Source organism: Calypte anna, chromosome 13 (genome assembly GCF_003957555.1).
Source record: "Calypte anna isolate BGI_N300 chromosome 13, bCalAnn1_v1.p, whole genome shotgun sequence".
Lineage (NCBI taxonomy): Eukaryota > Metazoa > Chordata > Aves > Apodiformes > Trochilidae > Calypte > Calypte anna.
The window spans coordinates 9,173,596-9,190,215 of record NC_044259.1 but is presented as its reverse complement, the minus strand read 5'-3'; the positions used below and the strand labels follow the sequence as shown (position 1 = coordinate 9,190,215).

General features: G+C 43.6%; 1 protein-coding gene across 1 annotated transcript; it reads left to right on the top strand.

The window, feature by feature from the left end:
* Window positions 1-10,753: 10,753 nt before the first annotated feature.
* On the top strand, window positions 10,754-12,158 carry DRD1 (dopamine receptor D1). The gene has a single exon (XM_008498679.2). It carries the CDS (start codon window positions 10,768-10,770, stop codon window positions 12,121-12,123), a length of 1,356 nt encoding a protein of 451 aa, XP_008496901.1. The 5' UTR covers window positions 10,754-10,767; the 3' UTR covers window positions 12,124-12,158.
* Window positions 12,159-16,620: the final 4,462 nt, after the last annotated feature.

Genomic DNA, 16,620 nt, shown 5'->3' with positions numbered 1-16,620 from the left:
CGCTTCGCTCCTCCCCGCAGAGGCAGGACCCAGGAGGGCAGGGCTGGGGCGGGCCGGAGCTGGAACGGTTACCTCCGACCGATCCCCTCAGACCTCTCCCCAGCATCCCCCAGGCTCCTGGGATGAGCCGGCAGCTCCAGGGCCTGGGGTTTAACGGGCCGGCGGTGCCCGGGTTGGGGACAGGTCAGCGAGGGGATAGCAGTGCCAGGGGCAGAGGATGCAAAGGCTGCCTGGACAGAAGGGAAGGGATTTCTACTTACTTTCACGTTTTCATCACTGCAGAAAACATCCAGAAAATAAATGCCGAGCAACCACGCATCCTTGATGTTTTTGGAAGGCTGAGAATTAATCCAGAGCATATATTCCTTTTTTTGTAAGTATCATCGATCCACATTTTACAACAGCTTCACATTAGATGTGCAAGAATTTGAGATTTAAAAAAACAGTAGGGATCCTCACTTACACTGTTCCTATTCTTTCTCCAGGCTAACTTCCTGATGAACACACGCCAACTAGGTTCCAAATTGGCACATTAATACTTGAATCTGATCGTGTTATAAGTTAGCAACATATGAGCTGGTCTTATAGAACCATAGAACCACAGAATGGTTTGTGGTTGCAACCCAACCACAGAATGGTTAACTTCTTAAAGTTCCAAACCTCCTGACATTAATGCTTTTTGTAGTAGCTTTTTTTTTTTTTTTTTTTTTTTTTTTTTTTTTTTTTTTTTTTTTTTTTTTTCCCCCAGGTTCCAGTTGGCACTAGGGAGCAGCTGAAGGTAATGAAGAGCTGCTGCACATTGCTTTTATTAACATAAATGTCCAGTATGTGGCACTGCAGGACCAGATTTTAGGCAACCGTGGCTCACAAACGGTGCAATCAAAGGCAAGTGTGAGATATGTCAAGACTTTTCTGCTCCATAAAAAAAAGTAGCTGTATAGGAGGTGAGAAATGATGTGTGGTAACAGCCCTGAAGGTGCTATGCAAGGACCTGGGGTGTATTCACCCTGGAAGGTGGTGTTAGGAACTGGCCTAACACATAGAACTTGGAGGGAATGAACGTGAAAGTCAGTCTGCAGATAGAAGGGACAAAAAGCTACTTTTAAATGGGCAAACCTCTTCAAGGAGATTAGGAACCCATTTCCTCTATGATGGGGCTATTTTATAAGTGTCTGCTGTGGGATTCTTCATGCCCTGAAGCATTGGTGCCAGACTGATCTGGGATGGCAATGTGCAGCTACAGATGTCGTATGGGGGGGTAAGAGGAAGTGCAGCATTATCCTGCAGGACACCAGGAACAGCCACAGGATCTCACAACTGCTTCAGCAAGGCCTGACAATTTTTTTTTTCATCCTCGAGGGGCCAGATTTCACCTCTTTACTCTTTTCAATGGTTTTTGGAAACAGGAATTAAAAATATTCCCTCCCAAATGTTTATCCCTGCAGCAACCTAGGATGGCACTTGATAACCTTTGACAGCATGCAGAAGCAGGATTTGACACACATGTTATGCATGCCATAACAACATGGGAAGGCATGCAGCAACACAAGCAAACAGATGAGAACCACATGTGACAGCACCACAGAACAGCACAAAGAATGCTACAACACAAGAGAGCGTGCAACAGCATGAACAGCATGAAACAACACTCGACACCATGCTACAGTGTGATTTAGTACACTTGAAAGCTGATAGAAATGCCTCAAGAGCAGTGAGAGATTCATAGCAGCAGGGAATTCCTAGAAAGTTATGGAAAATGTTTAGAAAGCCATGGCAAATTCCTGGAAAGCTACGGGGCAAGCTCCTGGAAAATTATGGCAAAATCTTAGATAGCAGAATTGAATACCTAAAAAAGCTGTAGGAGGGACTCCAGGAAAAGAAAATACGACTTCTGAGAAAGCTGGCAACACATTCCTAGAAAGCCAATGGGAATTTCCTATAAAGTAAGGAGGAATTGCTGAAAGCAATAGAGGAACCCTAGAAAGAAATGTGCCATTACCAGAAAGCTGGGGGAAATTTCCCAAGAGCAAAAGAGAACTCCTGGAAAGCAAAAGAACTCCTATAAAATAGTACAGAATTACTAGACAGCATCACGGAAAATTCTGGAAGAGCATTAGGGATTTCTTCAAAGCAGATGGAGATCCCTAGAAAGCAAATATAAATTCCTAGTAAAGTAAAAGAAATACTTAGAAAGCAATGGGAAACTTTCCTAGAAAGAAAATGAAATTCTCTGAAAGCTGTGAAAATTCCTAGAAAGATGGAGGGGACGTTCCCAGATATTATTAGGAGTATCCTAAAAAGGCATATGAAATTCCTAAAAAGATGTAGAAAAAAGCAAGATGTGGAAAAATCCCAGTCAAGCTAAAGACCTGGGGAGTTCTCAGGAAGAAAAGCTGAGAAAAGCACAGAAGAAAACCAACCACTGCAGAAAGTGAAACCAAAAAGTAGATAGTATCAGATCTCATGGTCTTTCCTGAAATGTAACTTACTATGTATTTATTTATTTTAATGTCCCATGCCCTCACGTGTTCTATAAGCTTGGAAAACATGGCTAATTTGAACTTCTCTGAAGTGGAGAGGACCAGCTCTCTCTGAATGCCTGTACTGGTGGAGCTGAGCCCTTATGCACACGTAGCCCAGCCCTGGGTAGTTGAATTTTGAGGCGTTGAGCAGGGGGAAGTGGCTGACTTGGAAAACCTTGAAACACATTTTGACAGATGGGTGATGAAATTCAGGGAACATTTCCATCTTGGGAAGTACTGTCTGTTAGAGACTGTCACAGCAAAAACTCACTGCCATGCAGGGCAGGGAGAAGCCAAGGGCATTGAGGCAGGCTGCAAAGAGTGAGATGTTGAATTCTTTTCATTCTAGTATTTTATCTAACTTGATAAATGTGATTTGGTTAGGACTTGGAAAACCAGCATCTTACCTCCAAGAACAATTTAATCCCAGAATCTGCAACATTGCAATGGCAGCAGGGTTATCTGGGGAGTTGCAGAAGGGAAAATGCTGCTGGAGACAGCAAAACTTCAACACTGGGACAATCAGAGGGGTCTGCTCATCAATGGACTTCCAGTTGACCCTGTCTACCAAAGATGGACCTGCTGAATTCCTGTATGGGTGTTGTGGGGTTGCCCCCCTTTCCTGCCTCTGTGGCTCTCTGCCCCACAGGTGTGAAATGCATGTGTTGGTCTTCACTACAAACAAGAAATGATGCTTTTTGCAGTATCAGCTTTTTTTTTTTTTTAATTTTTAATTTTTTTTTTACATATCAGTTTGGTTATCTTTAAATCAAGGATCTGTGAATGTCTGCCTGTCAATGGAGGAGCTGACCATGCTGGCTGTGCAACACTGTGGACTTAATCAGTTGTCGTGCAAACTGTTGTGGTACAAACTATTGCTCACTTACTCAATTAAACACTGGAGGCAATAGGTTCCAGCAGGTAACAAGCTCACTTTTCACTGTCATGCATCCTGCACCAGAAAACCACAAAAATCTGCTAGTAGAGTCTCAACAGTTCCTCTCCAGATGTCAGAGGCTGGGCTGGAATATCGAGAAGTATGCATTTTATGCTGGCACACAGCTCAGGAGTATGTCTGTGACACCAGCTTAGGAGGGGTGAGTGCCACCTACCAAACCATCTGCTAAGAAAATTGTCCTCTCTGCTGTTTCATCCACTGTTGCTAGAAATCACTGTAGCACTCATCTGTGAAGAGTTTTGCTGCTAATATATCTAGCTGTATTCTTTTTATCCATCCACTCAGAATTAATTACTTCTGAGATTAATTTCATTCTAATGAATCATTCTCTATCACTGGCTTTATTTCATTTCTGAGATACTAATTAGTATGTCAAAGCCATCTTTAACATTAAAAGTGCTGTCATTTTTTCCGTGACTTTTCTTTTGGTTCATATGTTCAATTTCAGCTTTTCTGGGGCCTAAAATGTCTATGCAGTGTGAAGTGACAGAAAAAATGCAAGCTATATAATATTTTAAAAACAATGAATATGCAAATAAAGCACAAATTGGGAGACAATGGCCCAGTCTGTATTTTTGTGTTGACGCACTAACTTATGTGCTGCTTCATATAGTAGGTCCTCAGCAATCAGGTGTGTGGGGGGTTTGTATGCATGGATTAGAATGCAAAATTCAGCATCACATCAAGTGCCTACGTTTGTCACTGAAATCACCAGAAATGCTGAGATATTTTGTATTTGTTTGTTTAGACTAGGTTTTAAGGAAGGGGTCTTGTTGGTTTGCTGTGGATTGCTTGGTACTGTTCTGCTGTGCTGCAGGGATGAGGTAGTTGGAGGAAGCATTTTTCTTTCCTTAGCATTCTCCTCTCAGCTATAATCTATTCTCATAATTCTTTGCAGTTTGGCTTTCTGCTCACTATGGTGGGAAGTGTTGGCAGGGCAATAAACCCTCTCCTACTCTGTATCTGCAGCAGATGGAAATCCCAGAAAGAGAAGAGAGAAAATTTTAGTCTTCCCTGCTTGGGAGATTTCCAGTGTTATTTTAAGCAATGGGCTTTGGTTTGGTGGAGAGGGTTGAGCTGTGAGAGGAAGGGTCACTCCAAGTGTTCATTGTGGAAAACTTTTCTTTCCCTGGACCAGTGGGAGTGAGGGTGTGGAACAGGAAAAAACCCCACAAAAAGTAGCTGCATAAGATCTGCTGGTTAAACAGCATGGTTAATGGCATCATCTCATCAAGCTTAAATTACCTGTAACTCCTGCGTGGGGACTGTTTAGATGACAGCTTCTGCTTGAATCACTGGCCAAAAGTTTGGTATTTCTGTTTCTTTCTTGACTTCCACTTCCCTCCAAAAAGACAATTTTTTTGTAAAATCAAGGGGGGTTAGCAGCTGAAACCAACCAGCTTTGCTCTGGGTTTGTACTGAAAATACAGAGAGGGTTTACTGGGGAGGGAAGGTGACCAGAGCCTGAACAGGCTCTGAGCAGGAAGGGGGTGGGGAGAAGGCACAGCTCCTTGCCCTTCATAAACAACCACTCCTAAAGCTTCTCTGTGCAGAGCCCTGCAGACACAAGGCTGCTTTTTGAGACTCTGCTGCCTGATCTGCTACAGAGCAGAAACTCTTTCTGCAGCTTCCTCCATGGTGGCCCAGGGGTGGATGTGTCCTGTCCTTGCTGGGACCAGGGCTGTGCTCCAGCAGTCAAGCATCACTGTGCTGAGGAGGGGAGATGCTAGAGGAGCAGCAGGGCCTGCTCCTGCCATGTGAACACGGTGCAGACAGTGCATTAGGTCCAGATCTGAGTTACCAGTCACACTGCCCAACAAATCCTGCCCATTTCTGTCCTCCTTGCATTAACATTTGTGTACAACCCTACCACTGCCTGAATTAGCTGCCTTGAAAAAATAATTTATATTCAGGTTTTCATGAGTAATGTTTCTGTTTGTAGTTTCTTCATTTCCTTTTCCCTGTCAGTGTCCAGATCCTGCACATACATCACCCAGAGATGCTTTTTGCACCAGTTAACACTGGAAATAGTCCAAAAGTCAACAGTGCAAGGGCACTGATGTACTTTTTGAGATCAGTCCTGCTGAGTCTCCCAGACCCTAAAGCCCAGCTGCAAATGGGCATGCCTATAACCTGCATTAAAATAAAACCAACGAAACAAACACATAAAAAAGCCCAATCAATTCTAGATATCTAGACTCTTGTCAGTGTTGGGGGACTAGAAATGATTTGTCTCACTGATCCTTTCTCCCTGCTTGTGGATCTTGATCATTCAAGAATGAGCTTGAGATCCTTGGAGATGAGAGGGGATTTTTTAGCAGCAAAATAATAGGGTTTTTTTCTGCTGCTGCTCTGTGCTTTTGTACTCTCTACTGTATTTCTCCCTGTGGAATGCTCATGATAATATAAATTCAGTCAGTGTGCTTCACTGATCTTTAAGAGAGTTCCTAGCTGTTGTTTGATTTCCAGGAACCCTTGATTTTTCTGCGGAGGTTAAATTGAGGCTAAAGTTATCTTGGCTTATTAGTATCAACAGCTATTTAGAAACCTGACAGCTCTTTCAGGCATTATTTCTGTGAACACGCCTCAGATGATTTCATGTTTAATAAATCCCAGGAAGACTCAAAAAGACATCCTGAGAGTGACAGGAGTACAGCTTGTATCCATGTACTCTAATATTACTTTGTAAATCAAGCTGCCTCTCTCCACCTTTACTATGGACGCTCTTTTGTAGATTAAAGCATGTATTTCTTTGAACAGAAGATCTGGGCTTTATTCAACTCTGATTTGGTCTTCCAGTAGCTAATTACTGTTTGGATTAAGATAATTTGGATCAAGGTTTTACTTGGTATTTATGTTCTTAAACCTTTATATGGACCAAACAGAACTTCCTCCAGACAGAGTCTCCTGGGAGGAGCAGGTGACTCACAGGTGGTAACAGCAACACATAAGCTTTTCTTTGCTGAGCATTGCTTAGATTACACCATCAGTCAGAAGTTATTAAAAAACAACAACAACAACAACAAAAATTAAGCAGCTGTTTTATGTGGGTGCCCAGGGAGAATTAGAGAAGCTCTGTGCTTCTTTCTGAATCTCCAAAACCACCTGCACTGTTCTCCTGTTGCTGACAGTTTCAGGCAAGTCCCGACCTGGATGAAAGGTGATCCTTCTCATGCTGCCTGGAGGCAGGTGGCCAGACAGCAGCAAGAGGAAAACTCACCTTATATTTTGCATAACTGGCTCATAGAGTTCTGTCAATTGGCTGCCTAAAATCCCACCACTACATTTCTCTGAATAATAATAAAGGTTTAATGGATTTTGCTTTTGTTCCTCACATGGGTATGACTATTAAGTCATGAAAGTTTTAAAAGCTTACAAATTATCTGAAGTGAGGAATGAGTACTGCAGGGTTCCCTGCATGAAATTCTGGCATTTGAAACCTGCATAGCTGTGGCTTTGCTCCACTATTCCTGTCTTGGCTGAGCCAGACCTCGTGGTCACCCCTGAGCTGGTCACACAAACCTGGAGCTTAAATAGGAGAGAGGCTCTGCCTTTGGAACACACACTTGAGTTGTGAAACAAAGAAGGACTATGATATTCTTAAAAGCTAAAAGGCGTTTTTAAAATGTCAGATTCAAAAGAAAGTTTTAAACCCTATGAGTAACATGGAGGTCTTCCAAGGCATTCAGCCTCTTCCCCAGCAAAGGTAATTCCCTAGCAAAAATTAATTGCAACGAAAAGTTTGCTTAATGGGACATACAGCAGATGATTGAGGGCAGCCAGCTCCCTCCTCTGCAATAGGTACATTTGTATTTCTCTCCAGTATGCCCCAAAGAGTGCCCTGTTTGTGTACTCTGCAGCAGTGATTTCTCCTGGAATAATCCAGGATGGCTGCAGTAGAAAGATGTTCTGGGGGAGCCTCTAAAAATTGTTACAAATAGAATAAAAAATGACTTCTTATGCAGCCAATGTTCCCCTCAGCTGAGGGTTTTTGCCAAAAGACAGGAGTTTGGTACATTTTCAAAAGATAAGTGTAATACAGTAAACCTCACTTGTGTTGTTCTTTAAGAAGAACAGGAGAAAAGAAAAAGAGAAAAGAATATTGAGAATAGAAAAAGAAAAGTCACAATGAGTTTCATTAGAGATGTCTATCACCATACAGCACAGGATTAATTTTCTTGTCTATTTCCCCCTCCTCGAGGGATGAATGTTGATTAAAGGACAGGATAATAAGAAGGAGGAATGAGAACTTGCTGAGAAGCAGTTAAAAAAAGAAAAAAGTGAAAGAGAGAGGGAAAGAAAAACAAGTGGTTTAGTTAGCTAGTCAAGGTTACTACAACACTATATCGTCTTTAAATTGACATAATGAAGAATTATAGATGGCACAAGAGCAACGTCACTAATGCTGGACCCTAGAAAATTTATCTTGACAACTCAGTGAGCTCAAGGAGGTTTTTAATCTTTCTGTGATGTCTTTTATCTTAGTTTTCTCATTTTTTTGTTGTTGGTTTTTTTTTGTTTGTTTATTATTTTTGTTTGTTTGTTTGTTTTTTGGGAAAGATGCTTGTACAAGGGTAACAACTTGCAAATCAGCTTGTTCATCTTCTTTCATCGCCTGTTGTGGGTAAGGTAGAACAAAAAAACCACCACAAACTCTTGCAGAAAGGAAAGGGTCGAAACACAACTGCTCTGGTTTTGGTACTTGCTATCGAATTTGGGGGATTTTTGCAAGAACACTGTTTAAAGAGTTACGGATTTTTGAGCGCGAGGCCGGCAGTGCATGGAGCTGTTTCTTCTGCAGAAATCGAAACTGCCATCTGCCATCAGGGGGTGCCCGCTCCGGGGAGTCCCGATTGTTCCTCTGCTGTCCCCTCTCCTGCTCTCCATCAAGTTAGTCATGATGCGGGTCCTCAGGCAGCTACACATTCCCTGGGAACCCGGCTTTGGGTCCCCCCCATGTCCCCCTGCCCCATTCCCTCCCTGCCTGCGTGCAGGGATAACGAAGCCCCTATTCCGTGTCACCAACTCAGCGTTTAATGTCGCCTGGCCGGGGCGGAGAGATGCGGGGCACGGGGCGCAGCCCTGGCCCCCCCGGGGATCCTCGGCGGGGCGCGGGGCCGCGGCTGCCCAGGAGAGGGAGCCCGGCGGCCGCGGCTGCGCCGGGAGCGGCGGGGGCGCGGGGAGGCGGCGCGGAGCAGCGCGGAGCGGAGTGCGGCCCCGGCAGCCTTCCGCCGTCAGCCCCTTCCCTCCCTGCCCCGGTGAGTACCGCAGCATCTGCCACCCCTTTCTTGCCGTCCCGGGAGGGGGTCCCAGCCGAGCCCCCCCGCCGTTCCCTAGCTGCTCTCCCGGGGGTCGGGGAAGCCGAGGTGCCTCGGCCCGCAGCCCGCCCCCTGAGCATCGCACAGCTCCGAGTTAGGTGCCGGCACTTACTTTCCGCATCTATTAATCGAACTCCGCTGGCTCGCAGCGCCGAAGCATCACGCAGCATCCCGGGAGTCCAGGACGGGGCAAAGTAATCCTGTTTGAGCTAAACTCCAGGACAGCAGCTCCAGGAGCGCGTCTTTGCCTCTCGCCCCTACATTAATCCCCGGGAAGGCCAACAAACCAGGGAGAGGCTGCCCACTGGGAGCTGCGCCCGACCGAAGATGTTAGAAGAGGTGAAGGGGGGTTGTTTTTTACCCGCTGTGTGCCTCCATGCCTGTCTTTCCCTTGTCTTAATTCTCTAGGAAGGAGACGCCAGGCAGACAGACCTTCTTCCCTGGAGGGGCGATGCTGCCGAGCGCTGCCCCGGGCAGAAGAAGCCTTTGCCACCGGGACCTGCCGGGACCGGAGATGCGCGGCCCGGGGCAGGCTGCGGGAGAGCGTGAGAAGCTGCCACAGCCTGCGCTTATCTGAGAGGGGAAAAGCATGTTGAAAGATGGACCCGACCCCTGAAGCGCAGCCCCGCTGAACAGGAGGTGGGATTATGCCGGCGTAGTTATGGAGAGCTATCTCCTGGCAGCGGAGCGCTAAAACCACCCGTCCCCGCTGGAAGAGGAACAGGCACCGGTCTCACACCCCGCGTCGTGGCCGAGGGGTCACTGGTGTCCCTCTCCTCGTCTCGTCCTTTCTCCTTCCAGTGACGACGGGCGAAAGAACTGGTACTCGGCTATTGCCGGTGTTGGGAATACCGTGCCTTTTGCCTGGGTCTATTTGCTCTGCTGTGCCGCTCCGACGGGATGTACAAAGTGCCACAGGGACTGATCCGGCCAACAAAGTTTGCAAAGTGATCAGCAGGGGCGGTGGGATGGAGAGAGCTGGGCACACGCCGGCCGGAGCTGTCACGCACGGTCCGACCCCACTAATCTGCTGCTCCTTTGAGAACTAACTCCTGATGATCATTCAGACTGCAGCCTTTTTCTTTTATTTCTCTCCTGCCAATTTGCACTTTCAGGGAAAAGAGAAACACACACATACACCCGAGGCAATGCAGTGTTTCTGTGTTGGTTTTGTGTATAAGATTTGCTATGCAATTCCAAAACTAAAAGAGGAAGAGAGACGGCCCTGCATCCCAGAGCAGACAGAAAATCAGAGGTAAAAGGTAGGAGCCAGCATTTCTCATTTAGATAAAACTAAATAATCTGAGCTACTTGTTACTGAAAACCTTTTAAACACACCTTCTGTGTGTTTAAAAGTGCACAACTCAGTTTGAAACTAAGTGAAGAATTGCTCTGACACTGCCCAGAAACAAAACTGATGCATGTTATAACAGGAGTGTACGGAGGAGGAAGGATGAAGTGTTTCATCAGTGAGACATTTAGGAAATTAAACTAGAGAAAAAGCACCTCGAATAGTACGCTTCAGTAAGTATGAAGGGCTAGTGCAATGGACGCTGGAAACACTCGATCAATAGCTTATTTAAGTGGGAATATATGCAAGCTTGGAAAAGTGATTGCTTTCCTGTCTGTGGTGTGTATTTGCAGAGGACAGCAGCAGATCATTTGCAGGTGAGCTGTCTGAATTAGGCTGCTTCCTGCTGGGGAGGTGCGGTGTGTTTCTGGAGGAACTTCTAAAAAAAAAACTGTCTGTAGAGTAACTGTATTTGTGCATTTTCAGTTCCTGCTCATAATGCTCTGGGTGTTGTTCAGGGAGATTGAAAGTGGGTGAAGTGAATCTGGGGGCGAAGAAAGGACCTTTGGTCTGTTTGGTGATGAGTAATTAATGGACGACTGATGTCTCTGATCACTGCAAGGAAAGGAGCTGTTGTCGTCATGAAAATCATGATATGATTTTCCCTCAGGAGAAGCTATGACTTGGAACGACACCACTATGGACGGGGAAGGGTTGCTGGTGGAAAGGGACTCTTCCTTTAGGATCCTCACAGGCTGCTTCCTCTCTTTGCTGATCCTCTCCACACTGCTGGGAAACACGCTGGTCTGTGCAGCTGTCATTAGGTTTCGCCACCTCAGGTCCAAAGTCACCAACTTTTTTGTCATCTCCTTGGCTGTGTCAGACCTTTTGGTGGCAGTTTTGGTAATGCCGTGGAAAGCTGTGGCTGAGATTGCTGGTTTCTGGCCTTTTGGTTCATTTTGCAATATTTGGGTGGCCTTTGATATTATGTGCTCAACAGCCTCCATCTTAAATCTCTGTGTCATCAGTGTGGACAGATACTGGGCCATCTCCAGCCCATTTAGGTATGAGAGGAAAATGACCCCCAAGGCAGCCTTCATCCTGATCAGCGTGGCGTGGACTTTGTCTGTGTTGATTTCCTTCATCCCTGTGCAGCTGAATTGGCACAAGGCTACAACCACAAGCCTTTTGGACCTCAATGCCAGTTTACAAGGCATAAGCATGGACAACTGTGATTCTAGCTTAAACAGGATGTATGCCATCTCCTCTTCTCTAATTAGCTTCTATATACCTGTGGCCATCATGATAGTAACTTACACGAGGATATACAGGATTGCTCAGAAGCAAATACGACGCATCTCAGCTTTGGAGAGAGCAGCAGTGCATGCCAAGAACTGCCAGAACACGAGTGGCACCAGAAGCAGTATGGACTGCCAGCAACCAGAGAGCAACTTCAAAATGTCCTTCAAGAGGGAAACGAAGGTTTTAAAGACTTTGTCAGTGATCATGGGGGTGTTTGTTTGCTGCTGGTTGCCATTCTTTGTTTTGAACTGCATGATTCCCTTCTGTGAGCCTACCGAACCGTCCAAGGGAGCAGAAGCTTTCTGCATTAACTCCACAACCTTTGATGTTTTTGTTTGGTTTGGGTGGGCTAATTCTTCCCTCAACCCCATAATTTATGCCTTCAATGCTGATTTCCGCAAGGCTTTTTCAACCCTGCTGGGATGCTACAAGCTCTGCCCTATATCTGGCAATGCTATAGAGACTGTTAGTATTAACAATAATGGAGCAGCTGTTTTTTCGAGCCAACATGAGCCCAAAGGGTCCAGCCCCAAAGAGTCTAATCTGGTTTATCTAATTCCACATGCAATTATCTGTCCGGAAGAAGAACCTCTCAAAAAGGAAGAAGAGGGTGAGCTATGTAAGACCTTGGAGAAAATGTCTCCAGCACTGTCAGGTATCTTGGATTATGAAGCCGATGTTTCTTTGGAGAAGATCAATCCCATCACACAAAATGGGCAGCACAAAACCTGAGCAGTAAGGTTTACCCAGCAAGACCTAATAGTGTATATTGTAATTTTTTTTTTAAAGAAAAACAACATGGTTTTCTTCTGATAAGAAAAAGCTCTAGGGAGAAATACACATTTGCACCAAGCCCAGAATCAATTTTCCTCATATTCAAAACAAATTTAAGATTTAAAATAATAAACAGGAAAATATATTAAAAATTGGTTAAAAAAGCATATGAAGCTGTACTGTTCAGACTGAGGAAAAGACACAAATTTAGCTACACTGCAGTGACAAAGAAAACATTTCTTCTCTACAAAGAGAAACCAATTTCTAGCTTAAAATGAGGCAGAAGATAAATGTTAAGTAATGATGAATGTTTACTAAAAGTTAAAAGATTGCTGTGTTTTGTGAAAGTGGGTGTTAACAGGTCTTAATTAAAGACTGAGGGATTGTAAAGGTAGGTAGATGCCTTCTTAAAATTATTTCTGACAAAGAATTGAGCCTTATAATGAGAATGGTTATTTTTAAAGCTTTGGGAGGTAATATGTTGATACTGGTTTTATTTATTTATTGTTTTAAATTGATATTTTTCATATGTTATAACAGATCTAGCTTTATTTATGTTATTTAAGATGTCTAAATAATGGGATATTTTTGGAGTGTCATAACTGCATTTTGACCAGTCAACCAGTCAGCACTTTATTACATGCTCTGATAGTCTGCAGAGACAGTGAGGGGAATGAAGGGATGTTAGTAAGCTCACCAAGAAATCAAGGAATCAGCAGAACTGATGCTGTGTTGATTTTGTTTGCTTGTGGGCATTTCTGTTTTTTTTGTTTTGTTGGTATTTCTTTCAAAAGATAGAACCAGTGTTGACTGAGTTGTGAATTCTCTTCCCTTATAGAAATAAAAGAAGTTGCTGCTATTTATTTTTTAAAAAGTTTCATGTTACAAAGACTTTGGTAGAATGTCAAGTTTGTGGATCTGTAAATACCTTAAATATGACTGCAACCTTAAGAAGAATCCAATTTGAGAAAAAAGCTTCTTAGGTAACAATTCTTAGTATATAATGTTTTGTATCTATGTAAGATAAACAGCTTTCTCAGACTTTTCTTATTTCAAGTCTTGGATATCTTTTCTGAAGAAACACAATTGATTATAATGGTAGTAAACATGATAACTCTCCTTATCATCTGTATTATTGCAGCTCCATCAGGTTCATGTTGTCTGCTGATGTATTATGGTCAGAATTAAAAAGTGAGGTACCTAGTTCTTTATTTTGGAAAAGTAAAGGATATTACATTTTAGTAATTGCCATGCCAGTAGTCCATTCAATAAGGAATAGTGCCTCATTACTATTTTGGATTAAGACATTTCTAAATATGGATGGAACTGCAGCCCCCACCTCAAAAATATCCTGTGAGGTCCAAAAAAGTTGTTAATGTTTAATTAAAAACCTGCTACTTTTCCATTGTCCTTCCCTGCTGCTTTCCCTTTGTAATGCCAAAAGAAATCAGTGAAAGTTAGCAACAGGAACATTGTTAATATTCAGCACTGTTTTAAGAAAGCTTTTTGTTTTTTGAATGGGAGAAAATACCCTTTGGAGCAACTTTTTCATAACATATATCAAAATATCCTGTGTCGTCAGGAAAAGAGAAGAGAGGAAAAAATTTAAAGTCTAATTAACTATATACATCCTGCATCAGGTCTGTGTATTTATGTATTGTGAATGTTTTCATAATTCTATTGCCTGTATGCTGCTTTCATACATATAATAAAATTATTTTGTGAACAGAAGGTCAAATAAAACAATCTACTTTGAATTTATTAAATGCATGCTGGGTTTTGCCAGTTGTATTGATTGTGTTAAAGCCAAGGACTGTTCCTCTTCTTCCGTTTGCCCTTATTTGGGATCACACCCCTGAGGCAGATGGGAATTTTTATTAGAAGCAGGAGAAAGTCCTCTCTACTGAGAGACCTCTGAGCCCTTGCTCTAAACCAGGATTTCAAAGCAGTAAAAATAATTTGGAAACAACGATCTGCTATAACTGAAGAGTTAGAGTGTGTCAAGTTTGACCTGCTGGTGTCTTATTTCAGTGAGGTTTTTTGCCTGGGTGTAACAGAATAGGGAACTTGGTTTATAACATGCTTTTATTGTTGCTTTTTCTTCTTCTTCTCCCTCCTCTCAAGCTGTGTTGTACGTTTCAAGAACTGATACAGCCCCACTACTAATTTTTGTGCTTTGGAACAAAATGAATCATTTGAGAAGTGATATGATGGTGTGTGCAGCTGAGGCACAGCACTCTCCGTCTGTTCGCAGCAGACCTTTACTTCATTTTTGTCTCTGTCAGCAGATTCATTTTGAAATGAAGAAACAAATGAACGTGGTCACTTCTGCCTCAAGCATTACCAGCTCGACCCGTTCAGCAGCTGGATCTGAGCTGGTGCATGAGCTGCAGTGATGCCCAGCTCTCCCTCCTTCAGTGCTACCAACCTCTTGGTCAGTGGGTGCAGCAAATCTGGCAGCAGGCAGGGAGCCTGGTCTGCCTCCAGGCTTTCTTAGCTCCTTAAATAAAATTTCCTTGCGTGGTCCTGATGGCTGACTTTTTTTTTTTAATCATTTGAGGAAATGTTTTGCTTCTTAAAATGGACACAGGCTAAAGATGAAATTCTGTGGCTGCTTCATCACATACATCTTCCTTCAAGGGCTTTTATTCCAGCAGTCTGATATAACAGCAAAATGTAGTGATTCAAGGAGATCATGTAAAGCAAGACACTTTTTTGCTAATTTTTAGGGTGATGATTTGTATTTTTAAACAAATGATTGCTCTAGTGTCACCAGGAGCCATGCCAGGACCTCCCTCCTGCAGATTGACCTGAGTTTCAGAGGGACTTGGTGGAGGTCGGTGGGGCAGCTCTGCCTGCTGCTGCCAGGCACTTCCCTGCTGTGAGTCAGGCTCCCTGCTGAAGGCAGGGGAGACAGTCTGATGGGTTTATTTTATTGTTTTTTCTCTCCTTATGTTTAAACAATTTTTTTCTTCTGCCTCTTTTCCTTAACATACATTTTAGAACATCATGAATATACCTTGATCCTCATTTGCTGATGCACCCCACTTACCCCTCAATATTCCAGCCTTCCTAAAATGGTTTCTGTATCTCTCCATTCTTCCTTTCCTCCCATTGCTGTTGGAACCATTCTGTCACCTTGCTCGGCTTCAGTGGTAACAATAATCTTTTGTTTGGAAAAAAGTTCAAATTAAAGTCCTACACCCCAGCACAGCCAAGAGGCCTCACCCCACAGCCTGCACCCAGAAATGCCTCTCTTACCTGTTGCAGAGCCTGGAGACCAATATCAGGGGTGACTAGAAGGGACAGCACTGCCTGCCTGCTGCCTGCTACTCTATTTATGTGTTGAATTAATTGCACAGAAGCTGTGTTACCCATGCTGCTTCCCAGCTGTTCCAAACCAGGTGGTCTGATAAAACAACCAATCACACCAATGTCAGGATGCACCCCAGGGGCTGGAGACATGCCAGACCCACCCTGGGCTCTGGGGGAGCTGATAACAGGGGCTGAACTGGTGAGGTTTGGCTATAGTAACCCTGTGACTAACCTGAGAGGAACACTTACTGCTTGGTACCAACAGGCAGCAGCAGCCTTTCTGCTGTACTGGTGGATGGGAGCAGCAAAAGTTCATTTGCAATTATGTCATCTTTGAGATAACAGCCACATTGGTGAAACACATCCCCAGGAATGTTTTTCTTGCTCTGTGGTGCCATACACCCATGGGCAGAGGCAGAGCCAGCAAAGAAGCAGCATCCCTCTGGATGATCACCTTGTCAGCTCTGTTGGGCAATGGATGGTTTTTCTGCCTTATAAGCAATATTTTCTGTTACAGAGCAACCCTTGCTGTGTGCCTCTCCCATGCTCCCACAAATAACCCCTGTAGCCTTTTTTTTTTTTTGCATTGTTTCCTCATGACTAAAGGTATTTTCCTATTTGTGGATGAAGTGGTTAATAATTCACCTGATGGCCTTGATGAAGGAGCTGCTTGCAAGAAAGAACCATAATCACTAGATTAAATCTGAATATATTTCTCCCTTCCCTTGGCAAGCATTTTGTGCTGATTTGGATTTCTAACTTAACAAAGCATGAAAAAGACAGAGGATGAAAGAGTAAATGCCTTAGCTGATGTACAGTTTGAATAGCACAGTTACTGGGAGATTGTCCTAGATTTTTTCAAATCAATAGTTTTCAGAAGCACTCAAACTAGATTGAAATCTCAAAAACCTGCTTTAATTAGTATCTTGAGAGAAAGGTTATTCTAGTAAATATATTGGGATTTTGATATAATGATAATATAATAAGTTGCTATCCATGCCACTCATGTGACCACACAATAGATGTATCTCGAAGAATAAGGAAAACAACTTTTGCTATATGATGGCCATTGCTTTTCTGTTCAGATTGCATTTCTATTTTGGTCCCACCACACTGTTCTTGCTCCTTTCCAGCAGGGAT